Here is a 23866-nt window from a genome sequence, read left to right as displayed (position 1 = left end):
TTCTAGGCCGATGCACCTAAAATTAGTTTTTTTTTTTGCTTTTTAGTGTTTTGGGAAGTCGGTTTAATTTTTTTGTAAAAAGGTTATTTATTTAAAGCTTTTCAGTGATACGAATAGTTGTCACTATCCATACAAGTGGGAAGTTCTCATCAATACAAAGAATATAAGTCCAAACGAGGTATTTTACATATTCAGTTGTCGAGTTCCCTCGACTTTCTCTGGTCTCCATCATCAGGTCAGCTCCAAACCTTCACTGTTGCATAGGTCTTGTCAATACGAATAATTTAAGCCCAAACACGAGGTAGTTTACATATTCAGTTGTCGAGTTCCCTCGACTTTCTCTGGTCTCCATCATCAGGTAAGCCAAACCTTCACTGTTGCAAAGGTCTTGTCAATACAAATAATTTAAGCCCAAACACGAGGTAGTTTACGTATTCAGTTGTCGAGTTCCCTCGACCCTCTCTGGTCTCCATCATCAGGTCAGCTCCAAATCTTCACAGTTGAATAGTGCTTTTAGGCGTACACCTGAGTGTCAAGTTTTTACCCTATGTATGCCTACAACTTTCGATGGTTGCCCTCGATTTCTCAGGGTTTCCATCATCAGATCCTGACCTGATGACTATGGGACCAACTGGCAGCTATTCCGAGTCGAACAAAAAAAGAATCACGTAAATCGGTCTATAAACCTCGGAGTAATCGATGTGTATGTGTAACCTCCTCCTTTTTGGGAAGTCGGTTAAAAATGGAATAATTTTATCAAATTAGTGTATTGTCATCGGTCCTCAATAAATCTACAAAGTTTGAACGAAATCTGGCCGTTTAAAGTGGGTCAAAATCGCGCCCAAAGAAGTCGGTTACAAACCTACAAACATACAGGTGAAGCTAATAAAAAGCGTGTAAAAATGAAGTACACATTTATGAGGTGCGAAATACAAAAAGTAAATAACATTAAAACCACGACATTATATCCGAATATAAACTTAAAAAGCGTTCCATGAAAAAAAAAAGAATGTATGTCAAAGATTTTCTGAACAAAGGAGTCCCGTTTAAAATTGAAAATTCCCCGAAAGTTAATAATTAAGTAAATTTTAATAACGTCACTTTCATCATCAGCTTCATTCTCATTTATTTTATGTTCCAAATTTAAATTCTGAACTTTTATTCGTTGCAAACTTCTTGTAGGTGTATGTGAAATATAATACTTATTGTGCCTACTTTATTTAATATGACAAAACACGTGACGCTCTCAAAAACTCATTAAATAAGTTGCTCAAAGAATTATTCGGTTACCAAGGCATTTCTGATTTTCTTGTTAGAAAATTTTCGTTCGTGTGTTTTTATTGGTAAGGTTTGTCATTCATCAAATACCTTATCGATATAAACAGGGAACAGTAATTGTTTTCATTTTACCAATTCCTTTTCACAACACTACAAAAGATTTTTTCTTCCGTGCCTTCGGGATATTTTTGAAATGTTCAAAATTATTTGCCAAGCGTTTGTAGTGGTGTTGTTTTTGGAAATCTTCTGGTATTTTAGCTCTACTTTCCTATGCTGTTGGACACTATGAAACTACTGTCATTCAATTTAAAATATATATATTCTTCCTGGATTATTGAAACGTGATCATTTTTACAAGCTTTTGTTTAACTTGCAATGTATGTAAGTATGTTCGGGTGGAATTTTACAACTCAATTTTATTATAGGTATCTTTGAATCTAATATTCTAATTAAAAAAATAAAAAACACAAAAAACGTTACCTACATATTACAAAATAATACAAAATTTTGTATCCTCCTTAAAATATTCCAATTTCGTTTTACACAGAATATAATAAAAATACAGAGAAAGGATAAAGAATGGTAGTGTTTGATCTTTTTCTTCGCACTCCATATGAAATATATAACGCATTTGTCACATACGCCTTCCAATAGCTAAGCGTCAATGCTATACTGCGTTGTTATCGAAGTTAAGGCTTTCAAAGCTAGGATTATTTGAAAATGACTGCCATAGAATTCGGGTATCTAGTCGATGCTTCACTCATGATGTAATTTTGTAATGCACTTAATATCCAACTTGATGGTGGTATACCTATATTGATAGACGGCCACATCCCAAACCCACTATTATCATTATTCTGCCAAATTATAGCCTTATCTTTTTTCCGGAGACAGACAACCCCTGGTGAACGCATTTTCGTAAGAAATACTAACTGAACGGTTTATTTTTGGCTTATATCAATGGCTGCACATACAATCTGCAGGTAATTTAAATGGCTCAATCCCTTTTATATTTATCGTAATTACAAGATATAAGCAACGCTTAATTTGTGGCTCGACAGTGATAACTGTGTAGCAAAACTTTATGGCAATAAAAAATAATTTATTTTATTTAATTGATTACGATATATTTTTGAAAAATACTTTTTTAAATTGAAATAGTCTTTGCCCGGCTACAAGGGGTCGTAGAGTCTTCAGAATACAGTATTATACTGAGAAATAGGTAGTTCCTAGAATTCTGATTCAACAGCCCACGTATTTTCATGCACGTGTTATTTCTTAGTGACGAGACATGACAAAGAAAGTCGATATCGATATTGTAGTGACGTCTTTGTGTGTACAATTGTATTCCACGAGCATATCTTTACAATTTATCACTTACTTTGAAATAGCAGTGGGTATGTGTAGGATTTTCACGCCTTCACACCATTTATTCAATATACGCCTACAGGGATACACATACATATTAACCTTAATTGGTATCTAGACGTGTTTATAATAATATGCGCACTTAATCAAATAAACAAAAATAATAAAGTGATACCAATTATAAGTCGACTTTCATTTTTTGAGTATCAATGTTTTTGTTGTTCGCTTTACCAACTTTAAAATGGATTTATTTTGGGAATTAAGGTTTGTACAATATGAAATACATAGGTATAAAGAGATATCCTAGTCAATTTGTGAAACTGAGGGTTTTCAACTAATTATCGCAAGTTTGAACAGACGACAGCAAATCAACATGGAACATAGACCAAATAAATATATAGGTACTGAGACAATCTCTTTTCAGCGCATCATCTCTTACAGGACATCCGCTGTCAATAAAACAAAAACCATTATACAAGACCCAAAAAAGGAAAAGTATCAAATAACAAATAATTCACTATCCTCCCATATTAACTTAGTTATTTATAACATAGTAAAGAACCTTTCACCAATAAACCTCTGTGAGGATAATAAAACGAATCCGCGGTACTAGACGGAGTCAATTACATGGGGAACGCACATATACAACTCATTAAGTGGAGTATACGCTGAGGTATAACCCTCCAGTGTGGCTATTAGAACCGCGGAAGAGGTAACGCGAGGTTATAAGAAAAAGGGCAGTTTTGAAAATTGTGTGGACATATATTTTGACGCTTTTAAATTGGGCAGACCTGACCGAAAGAGGATATCTATTGCAACGTTTTCACACTAGTGTATTTTCCGCACAGTGTTGCCGCGCGGTGACTCCACACGCTTCATTATTATTATTAGTTTTTCATGCGGTACGACCGTACGGTCCGTATGGTCGTACCGCATGAAAAACTAATACCGCGGGAACAGCTAGCGAATACCCATAACTGCATACAACTACAAACAATGACACGTGGAATCGTGCGACAGATTTATTTTAGCCCAAAATGTATGCAAAATTTCGCTAGTGTGAAAGTGCTGTTTTCTTAGAAGAAATGGATCGCGCGTATAAAAACTGAGCGTGATAAAACTCGCTTATGAGCTTCCATGTCGGTTATTGATAAACTAAAGAATTTTTATTAATATAAAATTATAAATTTAAAAAAACCCCCGACCCAAAAAAGTACGCAATAATTATGACAAAAGGTTAAAAACGCTAAACCCTATAAAAAGCAAAAAATAACTTTTAACACTACGTAAACTAAATTTTTTCGTGTCGGGGGACCGCTCTAATTCATTACTTTAGATACGTGTTTTTTTTTTTAACGAATGTTGTAATTAGGTAGGTATCATTTGATTTATGTAAGTATTTATGAAGGTAAAAAGCGGTCCCCCGACACGTCAAAATTTAGTTTACGTAGTGTTAAAAGTTATTTTTTGCTTTTTATAGGGTTTAGCGTTTTTAACCTTTTGTCATAATTATTGCGTACTTTTTTGGGTCGGGGGTTTTTTTAAATTTATAATTTTATTTTATTTCATGCTTTTTAAAGGAGCTCCTTAATTTTTCCTTCTTTCATTTAATTTATTTTATCTTAAGATGGGGTCGCTATATGCGATCTCGGCCAAAGGAAGCTGTTTAACAATCCTCATGACAAACTGGCTCTGGGAGAATTGCACAGATTGAGAAACATTTGGACATTCTAGATTTTCAGCAAAAATATAAATCGGTTTATCCGTTTCATTCCGGCATTTCAGGGTTTCATCCGCCACATCCCATTTCCAGCATCAGGTTCTCGTCAATCAGAAACATGAAGAGAACTTGTCAAGACAAATTCAACGAGCCCAAACTCGATGGGTTTACTAAAAGGCAGTTCAGGGTTACGTCTCCTACCTTCGTGCCCTAACAGCAGACCAGCTCAGTGGTTCCAAAAGACATTAGTGTTTCAAATTTCAGATCCCACATATACTTGCAAGTAAACTGATCGTGTAACATTCCTATCACATCTAGCAAACGAGCTGATGACCTTGAGGACCTGAACCGATTTCCACCAAACATAGCTAAGAACACTCCCGACTGACATACCTTTTAAACAAAAAAAACCGCATTACAATCGGATCATCCGTTTGGGAGCTACGATGCCACATACACACACACACACACACACACACACACACACACACACAGACATGTCAAACTTATAACACCCCGTCGTTTTTGCGTCGGGGGTTAAAAAACACACGTTTTCACCCAAGACCCCACAATAACAGACCCCACTTTCACAATCACAGTCTAAAATTTATGTAGTATCACAACGTACCGGCCACGTAATTTACCGTCAAACAAGCATACACTGCACTTGATATACTGCACTTCCTATCGTCTTGAGGTATTACACACACTTAGACTGTAACGGTTTTAGATTTATTGTTATTTACTAACTGTTGTCTCGGATGCTGTCTTAGGAAAACTATGTCATGTTGTTTGGTCCAAATTCGTGTATGAGCTGTAGGATGTAAGCTGGCCGTAACACAAATAGGAAATAGGTATATAGACAGATGATAACCTTTTTAGAAAGGACACTTGCATGTTTAGGTAATTAAATTTTATGTGGTAGCTATTTATTGTCATCACAGTGTATTGCAGACCTGACAATTCTAAGACCTTTTTAAAACTAAAAATAAGTTAATCGCTTCAGCTTCTACTTGTTCGTTACATCGCGAGTTCTAAGGCCCAATCCTCAGACACATTTCGCGCCGTACACACTTTTAAAGGCTCGCACTTGACGTTTATTTCCTTTTTTATTCTTTGTAATCTACGAATTTAATATAGCAGCCATAAATATATGGCGTCAGAAAAAAAAATGACGGGCCTGTTTAATTTGAACGCGAGGGAAACACGAATGGAACGGTTATTTAAATTTGGAACTTGCTTTCATTGGCTATGTGTCATTGTATATGTGAAGATGGCGGAGGTTAGACGCGTTCGATGGTGAGACTTATTTTTATTCATTTTCAGTTTAATAAATTATAAATGAGCATAAAACTCAACCACAAGGTAAGAATGAAGGTATATATTGTGAGAACTTAGGGCAAATGTACGTAACGTATTCTCGACTCCAGGGGAGTCCTCAGTTGAAATAAACTCCTAACTATTTAAAATTAAAAATGAACTATTTAAAATAACCGATAATTTTTGACCAAAAACACTAATAGAAAATATTATATCTTATCTAACAACGCCTCTTATGATACTCGTACCTTAAATCCATTCTCAATACAGCCTACATTCATTTTATGAATATCTCATATTCCCAAAATGAATAAACAGCCTAAGTATTTAACGAACTAACTATTGAATAGACCTAAAAGCGTTTCAAAGGTACAATGTAGGTGTGGGCAAGTAGGTACCTACCATGGAGAACAAAATGACAAGCGGAGATGTCATAACGGAAAATGTCCTAAGAAAGAAGCGTAGCGTTCGGGGGACGAGGAACGTTACTGTGGTTTCTTTGGTAACCTGCCCATTTTGTGCAAAACCAAAAATATTCGACAGATTTGTCAAATAATCCTTATCCTCTATTTAGTTAACTCGTAACTGGTCCTTTTGATCATGCCCACCACACGTTATTTGACCTAGAAGAAAGCGTCTAACCTATTTACCTCATAGCATCTCCGTTCGTTCCTTCCTCCGTGGCATCTACTTACGACGTCCATTGAGTACCTTTTGTCAAGTGTAGTTCGTCTGTGTTACCTAACTTACAATGAACAGTCCTTTCCTTTTGTATTTTCAGCCATTACAGCACTCTCTTAAGGCTAAGGTCGATTCTATTGAACTTTAAAGGGTTCAAATAGATTTTTGTGTGTTAGTAATTTCAAATTATAGAGGAAAAAGTGCAAATTATAAAGTATCAGTTACTGCAGCGTTTTCACGACAAAGCTACTGAATCAATTTTAATGCATGTACTACACAGATAGACTACAGAAGCGAGGCTACTGAAGATTTACATATGTTATAGATGCTACGTACAAGACGTGTCAATAAAGATGTTATTCCAAACCGCAACAAAATAAAATACATTTTAAAATATCATCTACACTGTCTACAGTATCTACTTGTCCATCATTTAAACAAAATTACACCTTAACAACTATACAATACCTATCATTTTCGTAAACCCAAATTCGCGAATTTATCGTGTCATTCACGGAGCGTCAAACGTCAACCGACTGTCATCGCGGTCGTACCAGCCAGTATAGGTTGATCCGTCAATACTTGGGTTGGTAGTTGGGGTATAGTTCAAGCAATTCTGGTGTAGCACGATTATAATTTTTGATCCTGGGAGTGCACTAAACCATACGCGTGGCTCATTAGGTCTTGATCTCGCGTTTAACGAGCCGTGCCTAATTGCGGAGCGCCCCTCCACAAAATGGCGGCTGGAGGTACATATTACGGTAATTTAAAATTTATGTTTCACACTCTTTAAACTTTTTTATGGTGAAGTCTGGGTTTGTTTATGTTGGTGAGGATTTTTGTGTTTATTTTTTTTCTTATGTTTTGATGTTCGTCAAGAGTAAGTAGGTAATTCCTCATTCCCTGGTAGCAGTTGTTAGCTTAGATAGCGCAAATTAAAAATCATGAAACATGTAAATTCAGTATTAGAATTTTAAGAAATTTTTAAATTGGTATTTTGTTATGACTTCATAGAGATTTCTAACTAACCAGTCTATAAAAAACCGTTGCGACACCTGGACTTAAAATAGTGTGTAATTGCTAAAATTGAGTTTGATGTTTCACAAGCGTAGAGCTGAATTGCAAGATATGGATGATTCAACTTCTAACACAAATAGATTACTCGAAAGCCAAACAATAAATAAATAAATCATTAACACTAGTTGTATAGTCCAGTGACCACATAAAAACACCATTCGTTTATATCTGCGGGTCATTATAGTTTTCGTCTCATTGAGCACACCGAGCAACGGTGTTCACCACACGGTAGGAAAATGTGGGATAGTATTTGTGTAAGTTAGGGGGTTAAATAGGGGGTGAAAGATTTTCGTTTTCTTTTTTATTTGCGGATTTTGTTCGTTTTTATCCTGTGTGATTGTATTAAGGTTTTGTATTGTTTTAAAGTATGCTACTTAATTTGTGTGTTTAATGCCAATGTTTAAGTATATCTAAGGAAGAACGCTATCAAAGGTGACCATTATATGTATGTAAATCAAGTACTCCGCTGCTCTGTCGGTCTATTTGCGATATTTTCAAAAACGACTTCACGGATTTTCATGTAGTTGTTATCATGTAGTGATTTTTTTATGATAGTTTAAGCACAAACAGGACCTAGACGCAATCGAGATGGGCCATTTCAAAATATGTCAAAGACAATTAAATCATTAGTATTACTATGTCATGCATTTTCAGAATGCTATCTTTTCACAAATCCACATGCAATTTCGTCGCCAGTTTCACATAGGTTTGCGTCGATACACCTTTGGGAAATAAAAGCATCGAATTGTTTGTCCACGTTGTCGATCCTCTTTGACGGTAAAACTTTTCGGATAGCTATCCGAACTTTGCGTTTAAAAAAAATCTATATACAAGAATAGAAATGTATGTTTTAACAATGATAGCAACTATCTGTTGATTCCTTATCCTTAGTATGAAGAAATACATCATTAGCATATTAAAGAGTAAGGTTTGGATTTTCGAATCTAAAAATATTTATATTTTTTCAAACAGTTGATCTTATCATTCATCTCAAAGTTTATCATACTGCATCTGACTGGTCGACTGAGTGATGGAATCTTAACTGCAATCACTGATTCAATATGCATGCTGAAATGCTAGATAAATGTTCTGTCAAAGATTCAAATGTGCACTATTATACCTACACTATACGGGGTTTATATACATATTATTTGTTTCCCGATCATAACCCAATAATTTTTACTTCTTTTTAAACAAAGCACGTGGTGCCACGGACATTTTGGAAACTATCCCTTAGTTTATCCTCAGTAGCCACCACAACACCTGGTCACCCTAAATACACAAAGTCGATACTTATGTCACGCGTGACCATTTATCCGTTATGCCATCCATTTGTCCACCATTGTTAATGATAGAGAACATTTTTGGGGTTCCGTACGTGTGATAAAAACGGATTCCAATGGATTTTCCATTAGTGCCGATACGCCCGCATTGCATGCCGAATCGAAATCATTTTGATAACTTCGTCCACAGTTTTGTCGGCCATTGTTTTTGGGTTATCGTGTTTATTTTTGGAGGGAAATTATTTTGGTTTAATTTATTTTAAGTACAGATAAAAAAATGCTTATTTACATCGGTAATCGCTTACACTGATGGCTCAACCTGTGTTTGTTTGTGAATTATTACCGTTATTGTTTTATTTTTGTTACACCTTTCGAGACAAGATGTAACTTGTAATGCGTGTAATGTAGCTTCCCCCTTTCATATCCTATAGATTCTCGTTCTAAAGAGTAGAAAAAACGTAATAAGTGACTCCCCTCCTCCTGTAGAAAATTAGCAGTCACTTCTACGAATTCGTGAAGATTCGTTAGTGATTGAATGTTGACATTACCTTTATAATAACTACAGGACATTACAATATCTAATTGCAAAACCACTGGTACACAGGATATTATCCACAGTAAGATAGATAGTGCCTGATGCTTCACTCGTTCGTTCAATTGTTTTTACCGCAAAGTGAGACAGGCTATATAATAGAACTTGTCTATAACTCTTCCGTCAAGAGAGACACACTGACATATCTTTCCATAAACATTATTTCTATTGATTTACTACCAATAATAACCACTCATAACACCATCAGACAACGAAGACCCGACTCCACACAAATCGGCTCGACGCCTACAACTCGCCGGCCGATACTCAGCGAATTGTTAGAATCACGTGCGGAATATAAAGGGAAACATTCGGACAGAGCGGAATACTAATGCTTGAACATAATAGACTGGTAAGGAACGACGGATAGTGGCACATTTCAGAAGAAAAATGGAAATTTTTCACAGAAAAGCTGTCTTTTGGTAAATAAAAGGCGTTTTCCTGGAAGGATCAAGGATTGATTTATAGTTATCATATTTGAACTGTTGCTATACAGCCATTTCAATTTACAAAGTCCTGTCACGTGAAAAAAATAAGTCTAACCGTTTAAGGAAAGAAGCCAAAAAAATACTACTTCAGTAGCACAAAAAAAAAATTGCGTTATTGAAAATGCCCTAAGATTGTCCTGGCCCTGGCACACTTAACCAAACCAACAAAATTATACTAAATAATATGATATTACATAGTCTTAAATAACTTTAAAGTATTTTAGTTCAATAGAAAGACAATAAGAACGAAAATCTACTTGGCATGTATCGAAAGGGTTACAAAAAATATACCTACTCATAAATTAAATCATAAAGTAAATTTACTAGAAAGCTACATTAAATATAATCAGCTAAGTACATAGTCTTCAATATAATATGTAGTTTTGCCAATCCAAAACCCACAGCTGTTCCCAATTTACCCCCAGACTCCAGTACACGCCGCCCTCAAAATCGCTTAGTGAATGCAATTTTGCTGGGCTAACATAATATGGGCATATTATGTAGGTGCTTAGCCCTAGTTACCTCAGCCTGTAAGATTGCCTTTACTTCGCTATAAGCGAATAACGTAAATAGAATTTGTTATTACCTAACGTGATCTTTGTTTAATACTAGGTTTTATTCACGGTTTTGTTTGCTGGTAGTCCACAAAAGGAGTACCTAGTTTTGTTTTGTGATATTGATATGGTTGTGAGTTTTACCCGACTGCTAGAAGGAGGGTTATGTCTTACGAATACATGTTTATGTCTTGGCTAGATATGTTGTTAGGCTCACCTTATTTGTGACAGATGACAATGTGTTATCTCTTAGAATAGGTACAAGACCCCCACACAGTTGACTAAACTATCGCCTAATTGGCTGACAGTTTTCTATGAAGGTAATTATGATATGAATCCAGTCAGTACAGAATTTCAGTCGGTCTGCTACCGGCCGGATGCTTGATCGTTCACATGTTTGCCTGTCTCCATGCCGATTACCAGCCTGATCAAACTATCGGCTGACTTGAAGCGTGCACTTATTTTTACATGATGATAAAATAATGAGGTACCCTAACCACCGGTTCCTTGGACCATGCCCGATATCGGAGGCCATCTATTTTTTATATTGTTAAATGTTTTTTTTTTATATTCTTAAATGATATTTAAAAATGTAGAAAAATATGTTGTGAAATTAATAAATGAACTACCAAAATAATAAAAGAAAAAAAATATATTATTCAACAGCCTAACCTCAAACAATTCAGTTATAGTAAGTTCAACTCAGTCTTGCGCGCGGCCTTATGTGTGGGTAACCCTTGTACATATACAGTGACTTTGTGTGCGTGACAAGAGGTACAGTCGGGTACAAATACAGTTATTTAGGGGTTACGGCTGTTTAAAGAAAACAGTTATTACGTAATTTAATGTTTATTTATTTATAATGATTCTGAATCGCTCCTTGAAAAATCAAATGATGAATTTTGCATTTTTAGTCCACACTTTTATTTATTGTCCTCGTACCCCGAGCTAGAAAATATGTAAGAAGTATTTAATTCATCTTAGATATTTCACCTCATTTATTTCTTAGGTACTGTCAATGTCAATTTGAAAAAACGTATGAGAAAATAATGAAAAACTGTAAAATGTAATAATAAAAAGCTTTGAATGTTGTTTCATTTTTTGAAACGCTACCTGACTCCTTAAACATTTTCTCCGTGAAGAACTAGACATTTTTGTAAACGACTGTACCCATAAGAAAAAGCGATAAGAACACGTCATGCTCGGACGACGTCACTGTCACACGAACGAAAGTTGTATATTTACAAGCCGACGCACACATAGGGCCGCGCGCAAATCTGAGTTGAACTATCTATACACCAATTCATTTTACCAAACTCACTAACAAAATCATAGCTCAAATAAATCTTACATTTAACAAACACAAAGAAACTTCACTAACATAAGTCTTCACTCACTTACAACTCGTAACTCGTAAAACTTAATTGCGACAAGTAAAATCACAAGTTAGCACAAACTCCTTTGTCAAAATGCTGAATGATAATAAAAAAAAACGTCATTTACTAAGAAAATGAACGTCGGTCGTTTGGTGATTCTTATTAATTTGTACTTTTGTCAGTTTACGGGGATGTTGAGTGTCTAGATGTGGCTATTTACAAAGGTAAAACCAGCAAAAAAATTGGAATTGCGAGTTGTCTTCATCACACCAGGCGTTCTTCCTTGTTGCATTCTATGCCTTCCACACCTGAAATTCAGAAATAAGAAAATTTTTTTACTTTGAATTCTTACTTTTAAAATAAGCTTGCCCTTATAAAGTGTTTGAAAACAGAGCAAATCAATGTGTCAACAGTCAACACACTCTGTAAAACAATTTTTTACACGACTAAGATAAGATTAATAACGTACCTGTCAAGGTAATTGTAATCTATACTAATATTATAAAGAGGAAAACTTTGTTTGTTTGGTTGGTTGGTTGTACTGGATAAACTCAAAAACGACTGGACCGATTTTAAATATTCTTTCACCATTAGAAAGCTATATTATCTGCGAATAACATAGGCTATATTTTATCCCGGTGCAGGCAGTAGCTCCCACGGGACGCGGGTGAAACCGCGGGAAAACGGCTAGTGATTTATACAACAATACTTCTTTTGACCCCGTCCACAAACCAAAAACCACGCCGCTTTACTTGACACATCTATTAGTTTCACATCTTTGCTGAACCCCTTTAATTTCTCAGGGAACAGTGGATTAACGGGGACTTTCTTAGAAACGTCTCTAATTAAAAACCTTAAATGAAAACCACGGTTTTACGACAACACCCCCGCTTTTTTGTTTTTGAACTTAGTATTTCCTCTGGTGGAATACGTTTTGACAAATTATTCTGTTTTGCTGAACGTTTGTTTATTAAATGAGTATTTTAATTGGTTGGTTTAAGTGTTGTTTCTAAGTTCAGCACGGTTGGATAGCGATTGAAATTGTGTAATTCGTGGATCAAGTGACCATTCAGAACCTATTAATAGTAATAAAATGTCTTTATTCAAACAACTGAGAGTCATTCATTATATAAAACAATACTATAATAACTAATGAAATGAACTACCGATTTATTTGAAAAACTATTTGGTTTTTTCTTAGTACATTTACCGAGGGAGGCTGTGTGAAGTAGTTCTCACGGGACGCGGGCGAATCCGCAGATAGAAGTTAATATGAAAACAAACTGTATGCATTTCTGACTCTGTTTATACTGAGCCGATTGTCATGAAATGTGGTAGATTTTTCACGTCAGCTCAATGTTTTTTTTTTGAGATGCAAGTAACACGTAGAGATGTTTTTGTTTGAAACATTTAGGAAAAGCAAATATCACTTTCTGATATTATTTTTCTTTTTTAAGTTTATTGTTTTTTTTTTTTAAGAATTAAATTACTACTCACAGAAAAGTACATTATACACAACCTTAATTACACATATGGCGTAAAAAAAAGAGGCACTTTTCATTTCAAGGCATAAAATCAAGGCGTAACAAAAAAGTTTAGCACACGCGAAGTTTTATCCTCGAAATAAACATAACATAAATACAACACAGTAAAAGCTGGCACGAACCAAATAAACCGAAGTTATATCCAATTTTCAATTAATCGAAGTGTACACGAATATAACACTAACATTATAAAGCTGAGTCTACACTGGAATTTTTAAAAATGGTGGATTTTTAAATTGTAGAGATGTACATTCTCATTAATGCACTATTTCACACAAAAAAAAACTGAATGGATATTGATGTAACTTTTCAGTTGTTATTGAAAAGTTACAATTGAATTGTTACTCTTTTAGGTAGGCCAAATCTACTCAGTGTATTTAGATGAAACTTAGCAGTTATATAGCTTATATATACATAAAAATAACATACATGGTTTTTATCCTAGGGTGGAAAGAAGTGGACGCGGGAAACTATGGGCAGAAGCTAGTTGCTGATATATCAAAAAATCATACAGGCTTTTTATCCTTGTCCGGCAAGCATTTATACTGTAACGTTGGAGATCTATTTGAAGCTCACATACAGTCGTATTTTCTTCATCAGCATCCTATTTCGCAATTATTTGACACCCACCACAATACCCAGTCCATCTACATGACATGTTTCAATACACAAATCATACACGGAGTTGGAACAACAAACATTTGATTCCCGTTTGAGGCAAACAGTAGACAGCAAGACAAATTACTTGGCACCCACATGTGTAAGATGGTATACGTAGTCATGACATGATATAGTCATGACATGAGGTAGCTACTGCGTCCAGCCATATATTATTAACTGTTTCACCCGAATTAAGAGAGAATTACTTCCCAAATAAAGATAAAAAACGATATGTTATTCTGATATGTATAAGCTATATTTACCCTCTGTAGGTTAGCAGCGGTGAGGGAGTGTCAGACTTTTACTGACTAAAAATCCATGATGTTCCGTCGTAGGCCTTTTATGTACCAGGGCCGCGCGCGGTAACTCTTTCTAACAATCCCGCAGCCCTGGTGGACCTTGGCCATGTTGGGTCCCAATGAGCTATATTAAACCTATCCTATATGGCTTAGATACTGTGCCTACCAATACATTACATATTTTATTTTCATACAAACTTTCGCATTTATAATATTAATGGGAAGATAGAGCTCGTGACTGGCTTTGATACGCTGAAGGTACGTAAGTACTACTGATTTTCTGTTTTCAAAGATTTACAAATAAGCATGGGGCTCAGACACAAAAGAGACTTAAGAGAGACCACCCATGCTTTGACTGACCCCGTTAAGCACGACATAACATTTGATTCGTAAGCCAGTATTATTAATATTTTCGGAGACGTCTTCAAACTTATAACATGCATATGTTACGGGTAATGCTAGAAGGTGGAGTAAACCTAGGTTTACCCGGGTTGACTTAGTATTACCCAAGCTTCTTGGGTAAAGTCCGAATAATAAGTAAAATAAATTTTAATTCGGGGTTTACCCATGCTCACCTAGGTCTACCCAACTCTGACTGGGTAATGTTAAAAATTTGTCTAATTAATTAGTGAAATATTTTATTTTATTTTGCTGTGCCCTACAGGGTCCACAATTGTACCTGGCTCTAAGCCTAATTGTAACACCTAGTTTATACATTGTGGAATGCAAATAAATAATATGAATATGAAATGAAAATCCAAGGTCATTTTAAACATTTATTATTTAAAAAACATACAAAGGCGATCTTATCGCTTGAAGAGCATAAACTTAATAGTTTTAATAGAAAAAAAACTAATAACGGTCGTTGTTGTTCAAATTAAAATTATTTATTTGAGCAAGATAAACCGCTATGACATTTAGAATTGCACAATTTTCCTGCAGCTTTGCATGACCACTTCTTTGTGACACATTTTGTTTTGTAATTACACCTTTTTAGAATTACGCCACGGGCTCGAAAATTACGCAACACCTAACATTACCCAGTCAGAGTTGGGTAGACCTAGCTGAGCTTGGGTAAACACCGAATTAAAATTTATTTTGCTTATCATTCGGACTTTACCCAAGAAGCTTGGGTAATACTAAGTCAACCCGGGTAAACCTAGGTTTACTCCACCTTCTAGTATTACCCGTAACACATACACTCAGTAACCACAAACTCGCCCCCCACACAACAAGCCTAATGTCATGCTAGTTTCAATTATTACTATACACACGAGCAAAGCAGTAACACTATAAAGTTACCCCCACGCTAGCAAGTCAAACTCGCTCAGCAATCTTCCAGAAGATTAAGCCGACGGACTGTAAACAAAAGTTGAACGTCTGTGCTCGCCTTAATGTACCTGGCACGGTATTAAGGAGTTTCATAATTTATTATCCGAGATTTTGTTCTGCAAGATAGTTTTTATTGAATCTGTAAGAATGGAAGGCATTATCTTAACCGCATCTTGAAGTATGTAAAGGTAATACTGTTATATGGTAATGTGGCTTATGGTAACATAGTAAAACATACAAACATACGACTCCTTGAAAGGAGGCATGATGGCATAATTAGGTGTATCATATTATCCGTCACGGCGTAAGATGACTTACAAACACAATTGGCAGGCTGAAAAAAAGAATTAACTTTTTTGTTTATTAAGCTTTTATGCTAAAACCGCTGAACCTATTGAAATGAAATTAGACACAGTCTTATATTTTGCGCAATAAAACTCATTTTCTTTCTTTCTTTTCTTACTTTACACAGAGATAGGTACTCTGGAGATGGACATAGACCCACTTTTGTGTGGGGGCATGAAAATGAACGCGCAGAACGAAAATTGAAATGGTATTTTTACCACATTTCGCACGAACTCAGATTAATAAAAACTACATGTGTCCCAACCCTTACTCCCAAGTGTATTAACATATATTTTTCAGATTGCTACGTCTCATTACTTGGCCTGCGTTAACGAACCAATTTTATCGAGTGCCTCCGCGCAACGTTATTATATTACCTACGTAATATTGTTTTTATTTCGCGGCTTACGTGTACTCAATTGTTTTGAGAGTAAACAACGTATTATTGTTTGTTTGTTTCCTATAATAATAGTGGGTGTTTTTAAGTTCGAGTTTTTCTTAAGGAGAGATTTAAGAGGAAAGGTAACTTAGATTAAGAAAGATTACTATTCTATTATACAACTATATAACGCAACTAGTACAAGCTGCTTGTCTAAAGGTACGTTTTGATCACCAATAGATAGAGATTCGAGAGGAAAGCTAGCTCAGCTTAAGAAAGCTAGATATTAAGCTATTCTATAGGTATATATACGCAGCTATATATAAATGCCAGCTGCCGACAGCAACTGCTGACCGCACTTGCAGCGACTGCATGAAATCGGTCGATATTTGAAGGCGACTGCATATGCTGCTGCCTCTTCGATCCTAAACGGTTTCATGTAAATACATACAAACCAGTAGTGCAGCTGCGGCAGATTTCATGCAGTCGTGGCATGAGTGGTTGGCAGTTGCAGTCGGCAGCTAGCATTGAAAGCCTTTAGGCAAGCAGCTGGTACTGATTTCGTTAGTATAGAACGCTTTGCTCTTGAATCACCCTATGTATTGGTGAAAACCGCATAAATATCCGTGCACAAGTAATGGAAACATGGCAGAGTACTTCAGCCATCTAAGAACCGACCACGCCAAGCATTACTTAACATTATAATCTACTGACTCTTCTGGATGTTACTCAGCCACGAGCACCTCTTAACCCTTTAAATGCCCTCTATTTGTAGGACAGTGACACAATACAATATTCAGTATTTACTCAATAAATAAACTGTAACACATTAACCTATCATTTACTGGTGCGATACTATTTATCACACTCGTTCACCCACTTACGAACAATTAATCAATCGTTTGCTTATGAAATGTAAATTAATTAACATGTGAGGCCTTTTAGTTTACACGACTTTTTGTCGCCGCCACCTCGCCGAGTCGTGGGGTAAAAAATGCGTCCCTACTAATTAATATTATAATTGCGAAAGTAACTCTTTCTGTCGGTCTTTCACGTCTAAACCACGGAACTGATTTTAATAAAATTTTGGTACAGAGATAGAGTTGACCTTGAGAAAGAACATGGGATAGTTTTTAACCCAGACTCTTGAAGAGTTATATAACCGAACTTGACAAGCTAGTATTACATATGTTTTTATATCTATTATTGACAAGCTAGTATTACATATGTTTTTATATATGTTTTTATGCCCTCGTCGCGAGTCTTATGAAGAACAGTCCCGCAACTGCGATTGTTCAACTTATTTCCAGGTTTTCGGTTCAAAAAAGTGACAAAAAAAATATATATATTACCTACAAAAAATATTGCGATAGAATGTAGGTAGATGATGGCAGCCCACACCCTCATCAGAAACTTAGATCTTTTCCACTCCTTAAGATCGAGAATTTTATCTCATTAAGACCCGCCTTCTTGTTTATGTAAAATTGTGAATGTACATGTGTAATGAGTGTAGTGAGCCCTAAATCGCCGAATCATACAAAGATTATCCGCTTTCGTCTGATCCATACTCATAGATAGTTAGGACAATAGACACTCTTTCATAATAATCACAGTAGCTTGTTTATGTCGGAATTTCCACAGAATTCATTTGAAACTCTCGATCCGATAGGAAACTCGACCATAAACTATCAATCCTTTACAGCGACCAGAGACAAATTAAAACGAATGATCGTTTAAATATCGATTCTTACCCGTTTTCTCTATCAATCCATTATGGTGTCAAAACTATTTTGAAATAAGAACAATGATTCATTATTATCCTAGATTCTAGTGAGAAGGAAAGTTTGTATTGTTGTTATATGAATTAACAACAATACAAATAAGTATGAGCAATTGAGCATCTTGATCTTAGCACGAAAATGGACAGAAAGCACGAAAATGGTATTTTCAGAATTTTTGAGGCTTTAAGTGTAATTTTGGTAAGAAACTCTGGATTAAATGTAGCTGTTAACAAGATACGAATGTTATATTAGAGATTTATGTACATTCAAGAGAGGCACGTGAAACCGAAAAACAACTACACATCAATAATATATACGATCACATCACGAACGAAAAACCAATAAAACTTGAAAAATAGTTACCCATTTAGAACGCAGCCGAACGTGTAACGGAATATCTCACAATTGGTATACCGCGAAAATGTTTGCCGCGTATAAATCAAGTTGTCAGTGTTGCCGTTATAAATTCGCGAGCCGCCGCGAACGCACCTGGCAACATTTACCTTGATTGCGAAGCGGGCTGCATTTGCCTTCGTACCACGTGCTGAACTGAGGGAAAACGCAACCAGTTTATTAAGACCTCCCCACCCTCCCTTATCAGAAACGACTCTAGAGCAGTTACGACTAATGTATGCAACTCCAGAGGTCAAAGTAAAATGGTTAGTGTCAGAACCATTCGTCACCAAACTTTCTTGCTTTACGTTCTTTATGCAAGACTCTTTGTCTCCCAGTAATGAGCCAGAAGTTCTTAGTATTAGACTGGTATGTTTACCTTACCTAGGCGAGCACACCATTTGACTAATATCAAAGTTATGCTCAACTAAGTGAAATAAGTTCGCTCGTTACAGTTTCTACTCTATGCATTTTGTTTATGCTCCGCTTTTGCACTTCCTCATTTTAATTTTTGTTGTTCTTTTTGTTATGCTTAAATTGCGTAGTCTGGTTACTTAGCTTATTTATGGTTGAACTAGGATGCAACGCAAGTTTGCTTGCGTTAAAGTTTGGCGTTCCATTTTTATTTGCGTTGGACATTCGAGAGAGTATTTTTTCATCTTGTTTAAGTGCATTTTGTGGTTCCGAAATCTTGAAGTTTCCGTTGCGAAGGAAACTAGATATATAGCTTTTTATTGATTAGGACACTAAAGTTCTTAGTAGTAGTAGAATTTATCATATTTTACATGAGGTTTTATATATTAACTAGCCATATAAGTACCTAGTAGAATGATAGTGCACACATTACATCGATCTGGTATCCTACCGGTATAAGGTAACAACTAGGTATCAACTACTGGGCGACAGTTTTACCTGTGTGTGGAGGCTTTCAATCGTGGCATCCAGCACCACCAGCTACTCGGTTTAGCCAGCATCCAAACGGTTGTTGTCCCGTATTCTAATAGAGTGATATGCAGCCGATGGCATAAGTTACCGACAACGCAGCGCCGAACTTCGCGCCGAGTTCCACCCTGTTTAGTTTGAAGACCACGAGCTACGAATATATTGCAGATTGGAGTTGGAGTTTATCACATTTATTTTCCCCGCGGTTGTTCCTGCGACCTCAGGGGTCTACTTGCTGCATCCAGTTAAAACGGTGCTTTTAGCCGTTCTAGATTAATGGGTTACCTGATACTAAAACATTTTTTTAAATCTGACTAATGTTTCCTGAATTTAGTACGTTCAAACCATTGCCAACACAAAAAACAAACTAAGCTTTATGATATAAAATCACGTTAAATGCAACCAGTCATTTGTCGGTCTGTAAAGGTTTCTTTAGAGATAACATCAGATAGAGAAGTATTGAGGAAAACGATACGGAATGCCCTCAATTGACATATAAGATGCCTATCCACGATGAAATAAGTATGGAAGAAAAAAACATGAAGTGAGGGGGCACTTCTGATTGAGATTTAGATGATAAAATACGTTTGATTACAATTTATGACCCAGCCTTTTTTCTTATTTTTTTTTTTTGTTCAGAAAATCACATAGCAAATTCGTAGCACATTCGTAGCACTTTCGTAGCTCGTAGCTCGGCAGCACGTGGAGTTCCGTAGCGCGGCTGCGTCGTCAATATTGGTTAATTTGTGCCGCGGACTAGGCGCGCCCCCGAACCGCCCGTTCATATTGCTTGCATATATCTCTTCAACGAATTGGGGTTGAGATTGAGAATTATTTTAGTGAGGCAACGTTTTTGGCGTTACTGATCATGATTGGCTGGGAAAGCGAGATAAAAGTTAGCAACTTATAGTCTCGTGGAATTGCCATGAGAAATATTATTATCTCATTTATGTTTTATACCCTGTAGGTAGGTACTTCTAACTAGAAATAAGAACACGCTTTTCCACACGTCTTAATCAGACAAAAGCTTTTTAGTAAACAATTAGTGTAAGACAGGAGGATGGGTATTAAAAATAAAAAGCTAGTTTAAGATGGTTTAAAAAAGTAAAGAATAATGTAATATGAAATATAAGTTTCGTAAAATCTGCTTTCTACACAAAAGGTCACAAAAAATCGCGTCCAAAATTGTCAATTCCAAGAGCGCAGTAGAAACATCTATTCGCCTATAGACGTAAGTTAGTTAACCTGGCTATTGATTATTCAGGTCACACTTGATAGGCACGCGACGGACGCGACAGACACGACCAACGCGTGAAATCTTGGAGCTTGGAACATATTGGAATCGCTACAGCACAAAACTTTAGGTAAATAAGTCTGCCTATTTACGAGCAATGCAAGAAATAGTGATAGTTGGCTCAAGAAAATTTGATCAAATCGCTCAAAATGCTCGAACACTAAAAAAATTAGCGACATAAACATAAAGTTCGCATATACATGTTGGTAGGGTACAGACGCCAGCATATCAAGCAATTTGTCAATTTTCAACCTAATAAAGTATAACGTTAAGTAATAAAATTGAAAATCTGTTAAATAAATACAGATTGTAGTAACCAGACGTGCTGCCACAGGCGGCCAAAATGGGCACATGTTACTTAATACATAGTTTCTACGGTACTGGCGTCTGTACCTACGACACGTGCATATTCGTTTGACAGAGGAGAAGACACGGCAAAAGCATGACCAGTTGGTTAAATTATCTAATACACGACCGACGCGAGAGACATTCTATCACGTCGAAACTCGCTCAGCATGCGTCACAGAGACGTATGCACTATGCAACCCTAACATAGTGAAGCTCGAATACCTATGTAATTGTTGCTTAGTTATTCTGCAATGCAGTGTATGTTATGTGGTGTAAAAAAATGTGATCATCGTAAGCGCCGAACTGTGGTTAACTCATAGGCTGGGCTCGTCAGCCGAATACATCAAGACATGTGGGCCAACATCGTCACCCAATGGATACTAAAGGATGGCCACCGCAGACGGGGTAGGTCCCGGAAGAGATGGCGCCCACAACGTAATGTTGTGGGCCAGAGGTATGGAGACGAAGTGGGGAGGCTTTTGCCCAGAAATCGGACAATTTACTTTTACTGGTACAGCCTTTTTATCGTCCCACTGCTGGGCACAGGCCTCCTCTCACACGGAGAAGTATTGAGCATTAAATGGGACAATTTAGGCTAAGAGCCTGTCCAGATAAAGCGTTTTACGCGCGAGCCCACACGCGCGTATCAATTTCTATTGCGTCCAGATACTACGTTTTACGCGCGTAAAATGCTTTATTGGACAGAAAAAAAATCTACTATTTCTTCCCAGTTCCTACGCTTAATGGTTCTATTCGAATAATCTGATGATTCCATATCCCATATAGCTACCCTTTTCTCAATTTCGGCAATAAGAAGTTCCGTGTCTACGTTTTCACGCTCCATTTTTAACCGAATACGCGCGTAGTACTGGACGCTGCAATGGCGCCGGAGTATCTCGACTCGCGCGACGCACGCGCGTAAAACGAGCGAGTCGAGAGTCCCGCTCATTGCAAGCGTTTTACGCGCGTGTGAGGTAACGCGCGAGAGTATCGAACGGAATGTATGTAGCTCTAGTATCTCGAGTACGCGCGATAGCCTACGCGCGAGTGGACACGCGCGTAAATCGCGCTTTCTGGACAGGCTCTAAGAAAACAAAAAGTAAGAGCCGTGCCGACCCCTCGTAGTGCCTAAACTATGAAGCGCATGTGGTATGTTCTTAGTACCTACTGATCTCTCAAAACATTACCTAGTTCCTATTCTGGCCACCCACACAGTTGACTTGGTAGATCTGTATGCTTTGAAACGCATTACTAAACAAATAAGCTATTCCTGTTCTGTAGATATAGTCCACCCACGTAGGAGCTAGATATCGAGTAAATCGGTCAAGTGATTCTAAGACTTGCCCTCATCTCCCAATGATGTGATTAATACAAATTATCATTATCAGTATAAATAAATAAGCTGGTTCCTTCACCTAACTATAGTAACACATAGGAAGGTATATCAAACCTTTTGAAGATGGTTTCCCATCTTAATAAAACGTCACCCCTCCCGCTGAGGGTGCCAGAAAGAAGAAAAAGGAGGTGTTACTGACTAACACCTAGGCTATGTTCCGACTGGAGCCCTAAGCGTAACAGGGCCGCGGTGACTCTTTCGAGCAATCATGGCCTACCGGTGACGTTTTCAAGCCTCAAAATATCACATCACAATACGCCATTTATTCAAAAGCCTGACAAATATCGTACGAACAATTTCCTCCAGTTTTGAGCACAAACTTCGCCGATTGATCGATTGAACGAGTGATCAATCAACCGCCGTCTCTAACATTGAAAGGCGAAGCAAAACAAACTTGTTTGAAGTCATGACGGCTTTTAAAACGGCATATATGTTACCTCTTTGTAACGTAATCACCTTGATAGCTGTAAGTTTAACTAAGTGGAAACATACGGGTGCTGTTTTAGGACGAAAACGCTGACGTTTGCAAAGTGTCTCGCGGTAATGAAATTGAATGAATCTGTCTTGAAATTACCTACTTGAATTAATCTGTACTCTGGTACTACTGGCCAAGCGATCCGCTTCTGAGACATTCGAGGAAGTATCATCATCATAGCTATGTGAATACCTACTACTACTAATATCTATACTATACTGTTTATTTGCACCCTAAAGGCTTCGAAACTACTGAATCGATTATTTCACTATTGGAAAGCTACATTTTTCCCATATAACTGAAATAACATATACTATATTTTATCCCGATACGGGTAAAAGTACCCACGGGACGCGGGTGAAACCGCGGCAAATCGGCTAGTATTTTAAAAGATACCTAACTTTTATCTTTTATGCAAAGTGATATTTCTCAAAGATAGCTGTAGCCAGATTGAATCAACGTGCCGGGAGTCAAATTAGATTAAGTATTTCTAAGAAACCAGGCTTTTGGAGTGGTCTGGAATATTTAATGTATTTAAGGAAAAGGAAATATAAAACTTAATATCAATGTTTACCTAATTCATATTTTACTAAAAGACAACAGTTGTTACTTTGCAAAAAAAAATATGGAACACTTTTTTTATTAAAATAAATTACATATACCTAATGCCTTTCTTAAATTAATTTGACTTTTTCTGACATTAAAAATAAGGTTTTAATCAAGCGTTCCCGGTAAAACTAAATGCAACAGTATATTCCATGAACTAGTAAGTACATTCGGGAACACACGCTTTTGCTTGTTAACGATTCTTAACATCCCCTCCTCTAAATACGTTCGTTATACTAAAATCCTACTTAAATTATACTGAAGTGAAGATTTGCTAACGTCTGTGGCAAATAAACGTCATATGTAGGTCGGTATTTCAATTTAGGTAAATACTC

The 23866-nt window shown here is 36.6% G+C and overlaps 1 protein-coding gene across 1 annotated transcript in view; it reads right to left on the bottom strand.

The window, feature by feature from the left end:
- LOC124640329 overlaps positions 1-21898 on the bottom strand; it is a 64990-nt gene extending 43092 nt beyond the window's left edge. Inside the window, exon 1 of the mRNA XM_047178044.1 lies at positions 21845-21898. Coding sequence (XP_047034000.1) covers positions 21845-21898 — 54 coding nt within the window. The remainder of the gene's footprint in view (positions 1-21844) is intronic.
- Between the last annotated feature and the right edge of the window lie 1968 nt (positions 21899-23866).

Source organism: Helicoverpa zea, chromosome 20, assembly GCF_022581195.2.
Source record: "Helicoverpa zea isolate HzStark_Cry1AcR chromosome 20, ilHelZeax1.1, whole genome shotgun sequence".
NCBI lineage: Eukaryota > Metazoa > Arthropoda > Insecta > Lepidoptera > Noctuidae > Helicoverpa > Helicoverpa zea.
Note: the sequence above shows the minus strand (reverse complement) of the source record. Positions and strands in the feature narration are given on the sequence as shown.